At 44.6% G+C, this 18,680-nt stretch overlaps 1 protein-coding gene across 4 annotated transcripts in view; it reads right to left on the bottom strand.

Annotated features, from left to right (window-relative positions):
- Positions 1 to 5,265: 5,265 nt before the first annotated feature.
- PARP9 (poly(ADP-ribose) polymerase family member 9) overlaps positions 5,266 to 18,680 on the bottom strand; it is a 507,325-nt gene continuing 493,910 nt past the window's right edge. For all 4 annotated transcript variants that reach the window (XM_069224307.1, XM_069224309.1, XM_069224306.1 and 1 more), the window contains one exon: positions 5,266 to 5,972. In XM_069224307.1, coding sequence (XP_069080408.1) covers positions 5,683 to 5,972 — 290 coding nt within the window. In that variant the 3' untranslated portion in view covers positions 5,266 to 5,682. The remainder of the gene's footprint in view (positions 5,973 to 18,680) is intronic.

Here is an 18,680-nt window from a genome sequence, read left to right as displayed (position 1 = left end):
TCTTGTAATGTAACCATGTGAAAGTGGTCTGATTTGATGTAGGTATTTAGTGTTCTGAGATCTAGTATTGGTCTCAGACTGCCGTCCTTTTTGGGTATTAGAAAGTACAGTGAGTAAACTCCTGTGTTTATTTGTTGTTTTGGTACTAATTCTATTGCTTCTTTTTGTAGCAATGCTTGAACTTCTAGTCCTAGAAGGTCTATATGTTGTTTTGACATACTGTGTGTTTTCGGTGGGATGTTTGGAGGGAATTTGAGGAATTCTATGCAATAACCATGCTGGATAATTGCTAAGACCCAATTGTCTGTTGTTATTTCCTCCCAATGTTTGTAAAATTGGCTTAGTCTCCCCCCCACTGGTGTTATGTGATGGGGCTGTGTGACTTGTAAGTCACTGTTTATTTTGAGGAGTTTTGGGGCTTTGGAACTTTCCCCTATTCTTCTGGAATTGGCCCCCTCTATATTGCCCCCGAAAACCTCCCCGCTGATATTGGCTCTGGTAAGTGGGCCTTGCTTGTGATGTTGTGGTTTCTGTTGGTTGACCTCGAAACCCTCCCCTAAAAGGTGTTTTGCGAAAAGTGCCTCTGCTCTGTGGGGAGTAGAGCGCGCCCATGGCTTTGGCTGTATCAGTGTCTTTCTTGAGTTTCTCAATAGCAGTGTCGACTTCCGGCCCAAACAACTGCTGTTCATTAAAGGGCATATTTAGCACGGCTTGTTGAATTTCCGGCTTGAACCCCGAAGTACGCAGCCATGCGTGCCTTCTTATTGTAATTGCAGTGTTTACTGTCCTTGCAGCCGTATCTGCTGCATCCATTGAAGACCGTATCTGATTATTTGAGATACTTTGTTCTTCTTCCACCACCTGTTGCACCCTTTTCCGGAACTCTTTGGGTAAGTGTTCTATGAAATGCTGCATCTCATCCCAATGAGCTCTATCATATCTTGCCAAAAGTGCTTGTGAATTGGCAATGCGCCATTGGTTTGCTGCTTGTGCTGCCACCCTTTTGCCCGCAGCATCAAATTTACGACTCTCCTTGTCTGGAGGTGGTGCGTCCCCTGAGGTATGAGAGTTCGCTCTCTTACGAGCTGCCCCGACAACTACTGAGTCCGGTGTCAATTGCGTTGTAATATAAACGGGATCTGTTGGCAGTGGCTTGTATTTTTTCTCCACCCTTGGGGTTATGGCTCTGCCTTTAACAGGATCTTGAAAGATTTGTTTGGCATGTTTTAGCATTCCTGGGAGCATAGGTAGGCTTTGGTACTGGCTATGGGTGGATGATAGGGTGTTAAACAAAAAGTCATCCTCAATTGGTTCGGAATGCAAGGTGACGTTGTGAAAAGCAGCCGCCCTTGCGACCACCTGTGTGTAAGATGTACTGTCCTCAGGTGGCGACGTCCTTGCAGGGTACGAGTCTGGGCTGTTGTCTGATACTGGGGCGTCGTAAAGGTCCCATGCATCGGGATCATCTTGACTCATTGTAGTATGAGCTGGGGAGTGCATCAGTGGTGGAGTTGTTACTGGTGATGCATGTATTGATAGTGGTGGAGACGGTGGTGGAGTTGTTTTCCTTGCCACTTTTGCCTGTGGCTGCTTGTCCTTTTGTTGAAAGGCAAGTTTTCTTTTAATTTTAATGGGGGGAAGAGTGGTTATCTTCCCTGTGTCCTCATGAATGTGGAGCCTTCTTTGTGTGTAATCTGGCTCTACAGTTTCAAGTTCCACTCCAAATCTATGCTTTTGCATTTGGGAGGTTAATCCTTGTTCCTCTGTGTAGGAACCTGTTTTCGGCTCCGAGGCTGGATGTTTCGGAACCGAAACTTTTTCGGATGTCTTTTTAGGCTCAGAAGAAACCTTTTTTATTTTCGGCGTGGTGTCTCGGTGCCGAACGTCTTCGGTGCCGCTGTCTCGGTGCCGAATTTTTTCGGAGCCGCTGTCTCGGGTCCGAGGTTGCTGTGTGGCGGTATCTCGACCTGAGTCGGATGACTTCACCACAAGCGTGCCCTTTTTCGGTGCCGATGGTCGGTCACCTATTTTTCGGGTTAAGCCATGGCCTGTTGGCGGTGGCGTCCCCTGGGCTTTTGTTGACTTGTCGTGAGTCTTACTCACGGTTTTTGGCGTTTCTTCGGCCTCAAGCTCTTCCGAGTCCGACTCGTGGATGGAGAAAGCTTCTTCTTCCTCCTCGAAACGCTCTTGTCCTTTCGGCGTCGACGCCATTTGCAGTCTTCTGGCTCTTCGGTCTCTTAATGTCTTTCTCGACCGAAACGCTCGACAGGCTTCACAAGTATCTTCCTTGTGCTCGGGAGACAAGCACAAGTTACAGACCAGATGCTGATCCGTATACGGATACTTGTTATGGCATTTTGGGCAGAAGCGGAATGGGGTCCGTTCCATCAGCCTTGTAGTCACGTGTGGCCGGGCCGACCAGGCCCCGACGGGGGATCGAAAAAACCCCGAAGGGCCACCGGAGCTCTTCTGAATTCGGTGTCGATTTGTTCTAACTAACCCAATACCGAACACAAACAATACCGACGTTTTTTTCCGAGATTCTAACTAACTTTCCGACCCGAAACACGGAGCGAAAAGGAACACGTCCGAACCCAATGGCGGAAAAAAAACAATCTAAGATGGAGTCGACGCCCATGCGCAATGGAGTCGAAATGGGAGGAGTCCCTCGGTCTTGTGACTCGAAAAGACTTCTTCGAAGAAAAACAACTTGTAACACTCCGAGCCCAACACCAGACGGCGGACTGTGCACAGCATGTGTATCTGCAGCTACACATGCCATCGAACATATATATATATATATATATATATATAACATTACACTGGTGACTCTAACACCAGTGTAGTTATAGTTGGGTCTGACATTCCATAGGAAATGCATTTTTTGTTTTTTAGCGTTGCCAAACACTGCACAGCTGAGGTGGGCACAAGCAGAGGTTGGGTGCGTGAGAAGGTTTGGTGCAGGGCCACCGATGATCCACGTGGCCAAGGGCACTGCTTATGTTCTCATAATCACATCACTTGTGACATGTTAAAAATAAAACAGTAGATAAGTGAAATCACAACACAAGAAAACTTTAGAAAAATAGAGTACAATAGACAGTTGTTGTTGGAGGTTCACGTTGGCAGTCATTGCGAGCTGTTGATGTTATAGCGCAAAGTGCAAAGCTCGCGTTGCCGGTCGATGCTGGTGGATGCTGTAGAGCAAAGAGTCTGGTTCCCTGCAAACTTCACGATGGCGGACAACAGGGAAGGTGCTACACTGATGCCACACCAAGGGTCCAGGACTTGGTGGGTACCGCTCGGAGATCAGGAGCTCACTCCAGCAGAGGCCAGCAGGGCTGGGGCAGATTCAGGCAGCAGTCAGCTGGGCACTTGCAGAGAGGCCTCTGGAGCTTGTTACATCACTGTAGCTCAGAACAGGCAGTGAGACACCTGACCCTTAGAGTCACAACAGACTTTACTGAAGGGAGCAAGTCCTGTCTTCCTTCTCAGCAGGCAGGCAGCAAGGTAGCAGTTCTTTTGGCGGCAGAACAGAATGCGTTTTCTGTAATATCCACAGGTCCATGAGTGTACTGAAGAGTTGGGTCTGAGGGTTAACTATTTATACATGGTGCCTACTTTGAAGTACGAGAGGTTTCTAGAGGCTTCCACCCCCAGAGGTGCTTGGAATTTTCTGCCTCCCTGCCCTGGTCCCAGTTTTTCTAGCATCAAAGACAATAGTGTCAAACCCTTTGTTGAGTGTGCTTAGACGGAAGCTTTGTGATGTGCAAGTGTGGTAGGTGATAGCTCCGCCCCCTGTCAAGTCAGAGACAGAACATCCTGCCAATTACTATTTCCCCTCTGACACACTGTCTGAGAGCAATACTCAAAGACCAACTGCCAGCTACACCTAGTCATGCCACTCAGGAAACAGGCTGAAGGCATCAACTGATCAGAAAAGAAAAATGCCAACTTTCTAAAACTGGCATTTTCAAAATTGTGACTTAAAATCTGACTTTGCCAATAAAGAGGTTTAGAATTACAATTCTTTAGACCCCAAACTCGACATGCCTACCTACTGCTAAATAAAAGTTATAGTTGGGACAGACTTTACATAAAAAGAGTATTTTTTGTTTTGTTTTGCTAATATCTTTGGTGCTGTTTATCAAATCTGCACAAACTTTTACAAAAAAAGAGTTTAGCCACCTCCGGAAACTTGTGGGGTTCTGTCAAGCTGGGGCAAAGAAAAAGGGGTGGTGTCCCAAAAAGCGATTTCCCCATTCCATTTCCAAAGGAAATTTTGCACAATGCCACAGTCGAAACAGCTGATCAGATCTTTTTTTATAACAAATTTTTGCTAGTTTTGAAAGCACCAAATAAAATACATATATATTCACATTTCACTTCCAGATGGTGCCAAGAGTGCTAAGCAACACTGTAAAAGGGTTATGTAGACTGACTAAAGATGACGTCAGCAACATTCAGTATGTGAGCCACTTTCAATAAACAAAAATGACTTTGAAGCAAATCAGATAGCGTAAGCAATTTATACAAAGGATTGGGTTTACTACCTTCCAAAGCAGGAGGGAAAGAAATGGTATGCATAGGTAGATTGGTTAAGAAGATATTTGGAGAGAATGAAAAGGTTTCAAAGTAAATGAATTACCGGGATTTACAGTGATGCATGATTTATTCCTGGCAGTTCTTCTTTTTATCTACTAAATATATATAATCAAGGTAAGTTATAAGTCCTATGGAAAAGAGTACAACGATAACGAGTAGCAGCATTTAATGTCAAGCTTGTCACACAATGGCTCCTGTCCCGGGCTACTTTTGGACCGAAGCATACATTATTCCACTCTGAGTCAAGTGTGTACATGATATTCAAAAACAGGGGATTTTCACAAACACGAGTCATCATAACTAATAATTGTATTACTGGCTTGGAATCATATTTTTCTCATACCAGGTGGCCCTCTCATGTGTAAGCAGCTACTTCATAGAAACAATAAATGGTGGTCAGACTTTGAGGCAAAGGGCCAATTTTCTTAGCTGCATGCTTCTTTTTTAATTCTTTATTACACGCACACAGAACACACACTACAGAGCTCCTGCTGTCTGCGACCCTCCAAATCAAAGCCGTGAATACAGAGTGCCAAAAGGACTACTGGAGGGCAGAAGTCATGTAAAAACGTCAGTAGAAATACATTTATCAGACGTGTGTAAAACTAACGTTCATAGATCCATATTACCAAAGCAACTAATAAGAGCGGCAGAAGTCAATTAGCTTTTAATACGTTTTATTTGATTAAACATTTTTGTGAAGGGTATTACTGTTGTTCTTAGTAGCTTCACTGTTATAAAACACAACAACGTTCAATTTCATTTTAAGCGGAATCGCTTTGATTTGTGTTTACATATATATTAAAACAATTTAGTGTGTTGTACATACATTTCTCTCTCGTTAATACTTTTTTATAATGACTACAACTATTTTCAAACAAAAAACTTGGTGTATGAGAACAAAAAAAATTATGAAAAACATATGCAATGAAAATTAATGTCTTCTCTAAGAGCATCAAAGCTTATCGAAAGATGCACCGGCTATTACGAACTACAATTCGCAAGCTTTAACATGAATCGTAATATGGATCTTACGGTAAAGATATATCTGATCTGAACTCTAGATTTATATTTCTATCATTTTCTTTTACAAGTAAACAAGAACAGTGGCATGGCCTGGCTGCTGTTAAAAATTACAAAGGTTTCTGGGGATGTCGTATCATCTACAACACTGTCATGCAAATCCAGGTAATCTTGGCCTACTGGAGGGGGCACAATGAACGACTCTTTGCCCCTGGTGAAGGAGCCTGTGATTACTTCAGCTTGGAAGATGTAAACATATTGATCCGGAACGGACATCTGCTTGTTAATGGCTTGGAGACCTTTAACAGATCTGGTAAAATACATTCCAGCTCCGTAGCGTGGTTCTGTGAAGAAATTAATGAAATGAGTTAAATGTCTTTTTTTTTTTTTTTTTTACCATGAATAGAGTGCAAACTGCAGGTGTGTTAAAAGTGATTCCCAAGATGGTGAAGGTGTACGACATTGTATTTTTCTGCTAATTAATACACGATGTAGCATCTGGGTTCACTCTGTATTGTTTCAGAGACAAAGATGATCAAAGACTACTTCCTCTTGGTACTCATACAGCGGGAAAATTCCAAACAAAATCTCCAAGACACTAAATAAAGGTTAATCCCGGAACGATTAAAAGACAGAACAGTCAATTCCTGCGCTAACATCATATAAGGACCATGTGGGAGCATACAATACTTTGGCAGGGCGCATCTATCATGGAAGGGAGTAGAGGCTTTAAGGGATCAAGGAATCTATAGGAGGCCAAAGTATATCTGCCAGAAGTGTCAAATTTTGTAAAGCTTTTTCGGGTAACCCGGACTTGCACTGTATACTTTCTCATACAAAGGTGCATGCCTGAGTTCTGTGTCCATCTCTGAAGAAAGTCAGATTCCCCCGAGTTGATCAATGCTTAGTCTTGTCAAGCTCCGATCCAAATAGTGGTAAAGAAAAGTTTGTTGAATTCCCAAGTTGCAGACTTTTCCCCACACTTCCGGCAATGCAGTTCTCTAAATAGTCTGGCCCAAGGATCCCAGGACTGTACTTCGATATCTCTTCACGTTTCCCAGAACACCTTTATCGATGAACTCTGCCACAGAGTACAGAGAAACGTATGTCGTTTTACAATGAATCTCATCCTGAGTAACTACGTTTATTTGTAGTATACCCTATAAATTAATTGCAATTGAATCAGCATAAACCATGACAGAATTGGCTCCTTCCTGGGGCATAATTTCGCTGTACACCAGTATTCTACACTTAGGGCCTCATTACATGTTCGGTGGTATTTAGGCATGACCGCTGTGCTCGCGTCTGCCAAAATACCGCCAGTGATCGTGGGCTCCTGACCGCCGCATAACGAGACAAACACGGGAGACTGCCCAAATACGGTCGGATTACGAAGACCACCAGGGCGGGAGAGAGGTGGTCCCACCACCAGCACCGCCACGACGTCATGATCTACCCGCCATATTATGTGGCAAATCACTGCACAGCGGTCACTGCACTGTGGTGAACCATTGGCGGTTTGCACCACCGTACACCAACCAATGGGGTGCCTTCATCTACCCCCTCCCAGATGGCCTCCTCGACGTGGGACACTGTGTGGTCCAGACAGGTAGGTGGGCCGACTATAATGCGGGGGGGGTTGCGAAAAGTGTACGTTTGTGGTGTGCGTGTGTCTGTATGGGTGTGCATTGGTGTGGGGGTGTGTGTAGGTGCGACAGGAATGGTTTTTCCTGTTGTAGGGTGCGCTTCCATCAGGGTTTTCATGGCAGGGTGACCGCTACGAAAACGCTGGCGGTTTGCACCCTTGTAATATGGCCAGTGGTGTACGGCATGCCGCTGGCCCAGAGAAAGTCCCTGCTGGCCGCAGCGGTCCACCTGCACTGCCGGTGGTGTGGCTATTTCCAGTCGGCCACACCGCCATGCTCATTATATAGCGGTGAGACCGCCACCTACACTGCAATGGTCCTCGAACCGCTGCGGTCGTAATGAGGGCCTTAGTGTGCCTACAGTCTCTTGCTTTTTATTCTAGATTGTAGTAAGCGTGTCTGGAGCTTTACTGAAAACTGTTTCACATAGAAATAATATTGGATTCTTCACTAGCAGTTGGTACAGCACTCTGTTTGAATCGGGAGGTGCTCTGCAGATCCCATTGGTTAACACCTTATTTGTGCATGGCATGTTTCAAAATGTACATTTTGTTGGGAGGCTGAAACCTGTAAGGGGTTTTCAAACTAATCTCATCCCACACATCACCCACTTTAGAGTTTCTAATCAAGTCCCACCCGCAAAGTTACTTGAGACTCTTGGGTCACCCAGCAAAGCTGTGTCCCACAGTGGGATCTTCGGACTCGTGATCCATTTACATCTAGTAGCTGCAGTAGTGGCCTTCCAAGTGTGTACAGCTTCCCTGATATGGGTGGAGAGGCCATATGAGAACCTCCAATTGGCAGCACTAAGCATCCCCTCGTTCCAGAGGATACCTATGTGATGCTATTGATCAAGTTTGACCAATGACTTTGTGTTTCACCACTGCGCATATTAGTTGCTCAATGTTCACCAGTAGCACATTGTATGTTTTGTTCAGTTTAGCCGCCTATTGGCTTTGACATGGCATTAGCCATTATTTTCTGTATTCAGTTTAGCCGCCTATTGGCTTTGGCATGGCATTAGCCATTACTTTCTGTATTCAGTTTAGCCGCCTATTGGCTTTGACATGGCATTAGCCATTACTTTCTGTATTCTGCCTATTGGCTTTGACATGCTGTATTCAGTTTAGCTGCCTATTGGCTTTGACGTGATATTATACATTGCATTTTGTATTCAGCTCAGCTGCCTATTGGCTTTGACATGATATTAGACCTTACATTTTGTATTCAGCTCAGCTGCCTATTGGCTTTGACATGACATTAGACATTACATTGGATATTTAGCTTAGCTGCCTATTGCCTTTAACGTGGAGTTAGACATTGCAGTTGAGAATCCAAGCTGTATTTTTCCAAGCTGTGTTTTTTCCACAAGATGAACCAAACAGTTTTTCTCACACCAGACTAGACCTGATAAGAGAGGGTACATTTGGTGTTGTTCCTTTCGGCTCAGGCTTGGGAGGAGGAGCAGTCTAGGAGATCTGGCCAGTCTCCAAAGGCTTGCGTAGTTTTCCCGAGTCTGAGAGGAGGGGGCACGCTTTTGTAACGGATGTCTCAGGGCTTCAGAGAATTAGATTCTTTTTCAGCCTGACTTCGGACTGGAACTTGGCGCCAGTTGCCAGTCTCCCGTGTGGGTAGATAATCTCTTTCTCGCAGTTGACCGGAGTCATCAACTTGCAGACCCCAGAAAGATGAAGCTGTAAACAGTTTCTCACACGGTGAAGTATTTGTTTTGCTTTGCATTCAATATCTTATAAATATAACCTGCTGTGTATATTGCAACTGTGATATATTTTGTTTTCATTGAACGTGTGCTTGAAATCTATTAATTTGTCTCTTTCGAACTTGTGGGTGGGGAAAAATTAACAACAATAAAGGTCTTCTTTGAACTCAGAAGTGCATTCCTGATATGTTCTGTAAGCTCTGATTACGAGATAAGAAGGAAAGCAGAACATTTTGGTACCAGAAGTGGGGCTAGAGGCGAATTATAGATTTCTACGTGCACAATTTAAAAGTGTCATTGTTTTTTTGTTGTTTGGAGAATTACAGAAGCACGGCAGACCATGTTTGAAAATGCACGTGTAGTTAAACTGTCTGATAGTGCTTTGAGAAACATGTTTTGTTGTGATGAAGCATATTTAGAAAATGTGCCTTTTGGAAGTGATGTTCCTTTTGTTTTTGACAGAAGGGTTTGGATACTTTTATCTGCTTACAGAGAAATACAGGAGAAATGTAGGCAGTTGGAACATGAAAATGAGAATTTACGTGAGCAAATTAGCCAGAATACATTAATTCAAGATAATGCTGAAAGTTATAAAAATGCTGTTTTAGAAGAATCTTTCTTTTCCCATTCCAGTAATGAGGGGGTTAAGACAGCTTCGAGCTGCTCTGAGCCTCCGTGTGAGCCAGGTTTTTTGGCAGTCAAAGTGCATTCCTTAACTGATAACACGAAAGACCGAGCTCAGAATGTGATTTACGAGTTACCATTGCAAAATGAAGTAAAACAAAAGATTTTAGAGTTTCTTACTGTTTGCACTAAGCAAGAGACACCAAGTTTCATTAGCTTGTTTGATTTTTGGAAACAGAATAGCCCTCATCTGAGTGAAATCCTAACACTTTGGTATATGGTCACTGGGAAAAATTATATGCAGCTGCGCGCTTGTGATTTGGCAAATGAAATAATTCAGACTTTAGGTTTCTGCGCAGTGCAAGAGGGAAACATAGTGCCCCTAGCTAGGATCATACATTGGATCTGGTACTTGCAAGACAGGGCTAGAGTACCACAGGTAAAAGAGTCACTAGTGAAATTGTGTGCACCATTTGAATTCGTGTCCACTGAAGATAAAAAGCATGTTTGTTTTACTAATGATTCATTGACTGAAATGTTGTTTTATGGCACAGGAGAAGGAACAGTGTTGTACAATGTGTGTCAGATTTTAAAGCAAGAGCTACGTGAGATGTGTCATTTTTACACTGATTCTTGGTTAATTGCCAATGGGTTAGTCGTTTGGTTTTCCACATGGCTTGCACCTAACTGGTTCAATTTCCTTGCAGATGTTAAAGAGAATAATTCAGAGAGAGAAGTGTACACCCAGAATTCTGACTTAGTGGGGATGGCTAAGTGGGTGCGCCAGAAATGTGAACAGCTGGGAGAAAAAGCCACTTACAGGTGGGCAGAGATGAGAGGGATGCACATTCCCCTAGATTTGATAAAAACTGTGCAGCACGCACAAAAGCAATCTCTCATGCAAGCAGTCACAGAGCAGTTGGGGAGAGGAAAGTTACCAGGACAGAAATGGCAAATTGAGCAGGTTTTAGGGGGAATGATTGCTGCAAATTACCAAGGAGAAATCGAAATTATGCTGATAACTAGAAAATAATCTGATTTATTCATACAAATTGGAGACAAAATGGCCCAACTTGTCAAAAGTGCAGTGAATGGAGGTTTGGTAAAGAATGAGTCTGCCCCAGCCCTTCTGATGGTGCAAGAAAAGGGAAGCTATGGTGCAGCAGATAAAAACCTCAGTGCTGAGGTGTGGGTTGAAGCCCCAAGTGACCCTCCAGAACCTGCAGAAATTATAACAAAGGGCCCTAAAAATGTCCTGCTGATTATAAAACAGGGAAAAGAGGAAGGGTACATTTCAAATGACAAATGTTATTTGCAAGAAAAGTCATACTTTTTTCTTTTGCAGATCCTACCACGTTTCGCCACTGTCCCTGAGTGTGCTGTGTGATCCCCCTTCGGGTGTGTGCGTGTGGGGTCGGGGAAGGGACCGAACCCCCAACCTGAACCTGGCTGAGTAAAGTGCGAGCACCATGGATCTATTTTGCGCAAATGGCGCCTTCAGCTCAAGTTCAACTTGTTTGATTGCATTCACCTTTACATGAATAGAACATCAAATTGCTATTTTAGAGACACCATAATCTCATTCAGAGTATAAACGTTTCAGTCGTTTCTGTTTAGATGTATCTGATGTGAAAGGTTATGAGATCTGTATGTTAATCCACTTCCATTGCTTTACAGGGATTGCTTTGATCATTCAAATCTGACTTGCTGATAATGTTTTTTTTTGTGCTGATGTTTTTTTTTGTTTTTTGTTTGAAACAAGAGATATGTGAAACAAAAATTCATTGGTCAAAGGGTGGAATGTGATGCTATTGATTAAGTTTGACCAATGACTTTGTGTTTCACCACTGCGCATATTAGTTGCTCAATGTTCACCAGTAGCACATTGTATGTTTTGTTCAGTTTAGCCGCCTATTGGCTTTGACATGGCATTAGCCATTATTTTCTGTATTCAGTTTAGCCGCCTATTGGCTTTGACATGGCATTAGCCATTACTTTCTGTATTCAGTTTAGCTGCCTATTGGCTTTGACATTGCATTAACCATTACTTTCTGTATTCTGCCTATTGGCTTTGACATGCTGTATTCAGTTTAGCTGCCTATTGGCTTTGACATGATATTATACATTGCATTTTGTATTCAGCTTAGCTGCCTATTGGCTTTGACATGATATTAGACCTTACATTTTGTATTCAGCTCAGCTGCCTATTGGCTTTGACATGACATTAGACATTACATTGGATATTTAGCTTAGCTGCCTATTGCCTTTAACGTGGAGTTAGACATTGCAGTTGAGAATCCAAGCTGTATTTTTCCAAGCTGTGTTTTTTCCACAAGATGAACCAAACTGTTTTTCTCACACCAGACTAGACCTGATAAGAGAGGGTACATTTGGTGTTGTTCCTTTCGGCTCAGGCTTGGGAGGAGGAGCAGTCTAGGAGATCTGGCCAGTCTCCAAAGGCTTGCGTAGTTTTCCCGAGTCTGAGAGGAGGGGGCATGCTTTTGTAACGGATGTCTCAGGGCTTCAGAGAATTAGATTATTTTTCTGCCTGACTTCGGACTGGAACTTGGCGCCAGTTGCCAGTCTCCCGTGTGGGAAATCTCTTTCTCGTAGTTGACCGGAGTCATCAACTTGCAGACCCCAGAAAGATGAAGCTGTAAACAGTTTCTCACACAGTGAAGTATTTGTTTTGGTTTGCATTCAATATCTTATAAATATAACCTGCTGTGTATATTGCAACTGTGATATATTTTGTTTTCATTGAACGTGTGCTTGAAATCTATTAATTTGTCTCTTACGAACTTGTGGGTGGGGAAGAATTAACAACAATAAAGGTCTTCTTTGAACTCAGAAGTGCATTCCTGATATGTTCTGTAAGCTCTGATTACGAGATAAGAAGGAAAGCAGAACAACCTATCAATAGTCAAGGAAGGCTCTTGTTGGGGGAAAAAAGACCATGGCATTTAAAACTACTAAGTAGGGTGCCTAATAATCCTGGAAGAGACATTCTAACATCATAAATTCCTTTACTGAGGGAGGCCAGCAACATTCTATGGCTAACCCCAATCCTGAGTAGAATGTGAAACACAGCCTCATGTTTCATAAATAATTTAACGGGAACCCGTAAATGAAGCATTCTGCAAACCTCAAGAAATTAAGAAAGGGCAGTCATTTTAAGGAGGGCAATGCAGCTCAGCAGGGGGAGGGGAAGAATCCTCCCTTAGTGCACATCCTTCGTGAGTTGGACTAAGGCACTTAGGGGCCAGATGTATGAAATTTTTTTGCACTTGCAAACGGTGCGAATCGCAAAATTCGGCCGTTTGCGAGTGCAAAACAGTGGTCTGTGATGCATGAAAGGCATTCGCAGACCACAAATAAGAAATCGCAAAAATTGCGATTTCTTGCGTTGTGACCTGGTTTTGCGAATCGCAATTTGCGATTCGCAAAATCCACATCGCAAGGTGATGCTGCAAAAAATCACAAATTGTGATTTTTCGCAGAATGGCATTTTGCACATGCAAAATACCATGAAATGAAACCAGGTGGTAACCTGGTGCAAAATTTAAAAATGCATTTAAAATGCATTTTTAAATTGAACATGTAAAGCACACATGCCCTTTTGGCATGTGTGCACCTTACCTGTCCCCCAAAACATTTTTGGGGTGCAGCAGAGGGGGCCTTGGGCCCCCAGCACCCTGGGCTTTTGTATTCCCAAAATTGCGATTTCTGGTTCAGAAATCGCAATTAATGCTGCGAATGGGGCCGGTATTGCAATTTGCGATTCAGTAATAGCATTTGCGATTTTTAAGAAATCGCTATTACCGAATCGCAAATGTGATACATGGCACTTTGCGAGTCGGAAATAGCGATTTCTTAAAAATCGCTATTTCCGACTCGCAAAGGGCCGTGATGATACATCTGGCCCTTACTAACGAGGTTGTCAACCATAATGATGTCTCTATTCATTCTATCAAAAATCCCCAAATAACAAACGCCCTGAGAAGTCACTAAGTGCAGATACGTGACATTAGGTAAGATGGTGTCCCCTTGCCAAGGGGAAAAGGAAAGGGTTCCCCAGTTCATACCTACACCACAATAACGGCTATTAATGTGTAAGGATGTATTAGGGTAAGCAACGTACACTAGTAGTTCATCCACATATAAGGATATCCCCTCATGTCATTCCAAATGCCATTCCGTCCCCTAAATAGTGCATCTCACAAGACTGGAGTTGTTGAGATGCTCGTTTGATATACAGCTTTAAAATTAATGTTGAACATGCAGTTTTTATATTACTGTGAAATTTGTTTTCATTATATCTATGATACTCTCAACGAAATGTGTGAAAATCACAGAGAAAAAACAATGGTATTTTTGTTTGCCAGATGTAGGTAAGTGTCCATGTAGGAGGCTGGCCTGGCTTATAGTGGGTACCTGATGGTACTTACACCTTGTGCCAGGTCCAGTTATCCCTCATTAGTAGATTAGTAGTCTTCTAGCAGCTTAGGCTGATTGAGGTAGATATAGCAGAGCAGCTTAGGCTGAATTAGGAGACATGCAAAGCTCCTATTATACCACTTATATCATATAGCACTATATCATACGAATCACAATACTCAAAGTTACTAAAAATAAAGATACTTTATTTTAGTGACAATGTGCCAATAATATCTCAGAGGATATACTCCCTTAGGAGGTAAGTAAAATACACAAAATATACACGCAAACCAAAATCAGGTTAAGTAAACAGTTAGAAAAGTAGTGCAAACACTGTAGAATACAATAGGATGCAATAGGCCTAGGGGCAACACAAGCCATATACTAAGAAAGTGGAATGCGAACCACTTAGGGACCCCAGGCCTAGTGTAGTGTTTCGCTGGGAGTGTAAGAAAACACTAAGGGTGTCCAAGATACCCCACCCCAAGACCCTGAAAAGTAGGAGTAAAGTTACCCTACTTCCCCAGAAACACACTAAAGGCGTGATAGGAGATTCTGTAAAGACAGCAACTGACTGCAAATCACTGAAGATGGATTCCTGGACCTGAGGACCTGCAAAGGAAGGGGACCAAGTACAAGAGTTACGAAAGTGTCCGGGGGCGGGGGGGGGGGGCAGGAGCCCACTAAACCCCAGGTGAAGGTGCAAAATGGCTGCCTCCGGGTGGAAGAAGCTGAAGACTGTGCAACAACGAAAGATGCCAGGAACTTCTCCTTTGTACAGAAGATGTCCCACAGCGTGCTGGATGCAGAGTAGTTTCCATGTAGAAAGACAGCAAACAGGCCTTGCTAACTGCAAAGGTCACAGGTGAAGAAAATGGGTTCTGCTCGGGCCCAGAAAGGACCAGGAGGTCGCCCCTTGGAGGAGGAGACAGAGGGGGCGCTCAGCAACACAGAGAGTCCATGCAGAAGCAGGCAGCAACCGCAGAAGCACTAGAACAAGGGTTCAAGAAATCTGAGCACGGCGGTTGTCTCAACACTACAAAGGAGGGTCCCACGAAGCCGATGGTCAACTCAGCGAGCTGAGCAATGCAGGACGGAGTGCTGGGGTCCTGGGCTGTGCTGTGCACGAATGATTCCTTGCAAAAGTGCACAGAAGCCCTAGCAGCTGCAGATCACACAATACACAGGATTACTGTCTGGCATGGGGAGGCAAGGACCTACCTCCACCCAATTTGGACAGATGGACCACTGGACTGTCGGGGTCACTTGGATCCAGCTCCTGTGTTGCAGGGACCATGCTCGTCACGATGAGAGGGGACCCAGAGGACAGGTGATGCAGAAGTTTGGTGCCTGCGTTAGCAGGCGGAAGGTTCCGTCGACCCACGGGAGATCTCTTCTTGGCTTCCAGTGCAGGGTGAAGGCAGAGAGCCCTCAGAGCATGCACCACCAGGAAACAGTCGAGAAAGCCAGCAGGATTAGGCGCTACAATGTTGCTGGTAGTCGCCTTGCTACTTTGTTGCGGTTTTGCAGGCGTCCTGGAGCAGTCAGCGGTCGATCCTTGGTAGAAGTCGAAGAGGGAGATACAAAGGAACTCTGGTGAGCTCTTACATTCGTTATCTGAGGAGAAGCCCACAGGAGAGACCCTAAATAGCCCTCAGAGGAGGATTGACCACCTAGTCAGGTAAGCACCTATCAGGAGGGGTCTCTGACGTCACCTGCTGCCACTGGCCACTCAGAGGTCTCTATTGTGCCCTCACACCTCTGCATTCAAGATGGCAGCGGTCTTGGACACACTGGAGGAGCTCTGGGCACCACCCCTGGGGTGGTGATGGACAGGGGAGTGGTCACTCCCCTTTCCTTTGTCCAGTTTCACACCAGAGCAGGGGCTGGGGCATCCCTGAACCGGTGTAGACTGGATTATGCAAGGAGGGTACCACCTGTGCCCTTCAAAGCATTCCCAGAGACACCTATTTCCAAATGGAGAGGGTGTAACACCCTCTCTCAGAGGAAATCCTTTGTTCTGCCTTCCTGGGACTGGGCTGCCCAGACCCTAGGAGGGCAGAAGCCTGTCTGTGGGTTGGCAGCAGCGGTAGCTGCAGTGAAAACCCCAGAGAGGTAGTTTGGCAGTACCCGGGGTCCATGCTGGAGCCCCGGGGATGCATGAGATTGGCACCCCAATACCAGATTTGGCATGAGGGGACAATTCCATGATCTTAGACATGTTACATGGCCATATTCAGAGTTAGCATTGTGAAGCCACATATAGGTATTGACCTATATGTAGTGCACACGTGTAATGGTGTCCCCGCACTCAAAAGGTTCCGGGAAATTGCCTTGAACTATGTGGGGGTACCTTGGCTAGTGCCAGAGTGCCCTCACACTTAGTAACTTTGCAAGTAACCTTCACTAAGTGAGCGTTAGACATATAGGTGACTTATAAGTTACTTAAGTGCAGTGAAAAATGGCTGTGAAATAACGTGGACGTTATTTCACTCAGGCTGCAGTGGCAGTCCTGTGTAAGAACGGTCTGAGTTCCCTATGGGTGGCAAACGAAATGCTGCAGCCCATAGGGATCTACTGGAACCCCAATACCCTGGGTAACTAGGTCCCTTAAACTAGAGAATTATAAGGGTGTTCCAGTGAGCCAATCAGAATTGGTAAAAATGGTCACTAGCCTGCAGTGACAATTTTAAAGACCGAGAGAGAGCATAAGCACTGAGGTTCTGGTTAGCAGAGCCTCAGTGACACAGTTAGGCAGCACACAGGGAACACATTCAGGCCACCACGTATGAGCACTGGGGTCCTGGCTAGCAGGATCCCAGTGAGACGGGCAAAAACAATCTGACACACAAGTAAAAATGGGGGTAACATGCCAGGCAAGATGGTACACTCCTACACAACCCCCCCCCCCCCAAACGAGGGACAATAAGGCTAACCTTGCCCAGATGAGTCTTCATTGTCTAAGTGGAAATATCTGGAAAGTCCATCTGCATTGGAGTGGGAACTCCCAGGTCTTTGTTCCACTGTATAGTCCATTTCCTGTAGGGAGGTGAACAACCTCAACAATTTAGGATTTTCACCTTTCATTTGTTTAAGTCATAATAGAGGTTTGTGGTCTGTCTGAACAATAAAGTGAGTACCAAACAGGTGTGGCCTCAACTTTTTCAGTGCCCAGACCACAGCAAAGGCCTCCCTCTCTATAGCGGACCAACGCTTTTCTCTAGGGGTCAACCTCCTGCTGATAAAAGCAACAGGTTGACCCTGGCCCTCAGTGTTAAGATGCGATAGCACTGCCCAAATTCCTAATTCAGAAGCATCCGTCTGGACTATGAACTTCTTGGAGTAGCAAGGGCTTTTTATGACAGGTGCAGAGCACATGGCCTGTTTGAGCTCATCAAAAGCCTTTTGACAGCTAGCTGTCCACAATACCTTTTTAGGCATCTTCTTACTAGTGAGATCATTAAGAGGAGCTGCAATGGAGCCATAGTTCTTAATGAACCTCCTGTAGTACCCTGTGAGGCCTAAGAAGGCTCTCACCTGGGTTTGAGTTGTAGGGGGAGCCCATTCCATAATGGTCTTGATCTTCCCCTGCAGCGGTGTAATCTGTTCCCCACCTACCATGTGGCCCAGATAAGCCATTTTCCCCTGCCCTATCTGGCACTTTGAAGCCTTGATAGTGAGGCCTGCCTTTTGCAGGGCCTCCAAAACTTTCCATATGTGGACCACGTGCTCATCCCAGGTGGAGCTAAAGACCGCTATATCATCTAGATATGCTGCACTAAAAGCTTCCAAATCCTGCAGAACTGTGTTCACCAACCTCTGAAAAGTGGCAGGTGCATTCTTCAAACCAAGGGGCATCACAGTGAACTGATAGTGCCCTCCAATGGTGGAAAATGCAGTTTTAGGTTTAGCATCTTCTGATAATTTAATCTGCCAATACCCTGCAGTTAAATCAAAAGTGCTTAGATAATTGCCAGAAGCCAGTGTATCTATTAGCTCATCTGCCCTGGGTATAGGGTGAGCATCAGTTTTGGTTACTTCATTGAGTCCTTTATAGTCAACACAAAACCTCATTTCTCTTTTAACATCCTTACTGTGAGGTTTTGGGACAAGCACCACTGGGCTAGCCCATGGGCTTTCTGAAGGCTCAATCACTCCTAAATCCAGCATTTTCTGTACCTCCTGTTTTATGCAATCCCTGACATGATCAGGCTGCCTATAAAGCTTACTTGTGATAGGTAAACTGTCTCCAGTATTGATTGTGTGCTCACACAAGGTAGTGGTATCAGTGAGAAGAGGTCTGAAAGTTGGCCTAGGAGATGTATACAGTTGTCCTTCTGCTCAGCAGTAAGGCAATGTGCAAGCACTACTCCCTCCACTAAGCCACCAGCTTCAATGGTGGAGAAGAGATCAGGGAGAGGGTCACTCTCTTCTTCCTGTCCCTCATCAGGTGCCATGGGCAGGGTTAAGTCAGCCCTGTCACAGTAGGGTTTTAGGCAATTGACATGGAGCACCCTAAGAGGACTCCTGGCAGTGCCCAGGTCTACCAAGTAGGTAACCTCACCCTTCTTTTCAACAATGAGATGGGGTCCACTCCATTTGTCGTGGAGTGCTCTTGGGGCCAC

Source organism: Pleurodeles waltl, chromosome 3_1, assembly GCF_031143425.1.
Source record: "Pleurodeles waltl isolate 20211129_DDA chromosome 3_1, aPleWal1.hap1.20221129, whole genome shotgun sequence".
NCBI lineage: Eukaryota > Metazoa > Chordata > Amphibia > Caudata > Salamandridae > Pleurodeles > Pleurodeles waltl.
This window is presented reverse-complemented; position numbering and strand designations above follow the sequence as displayed.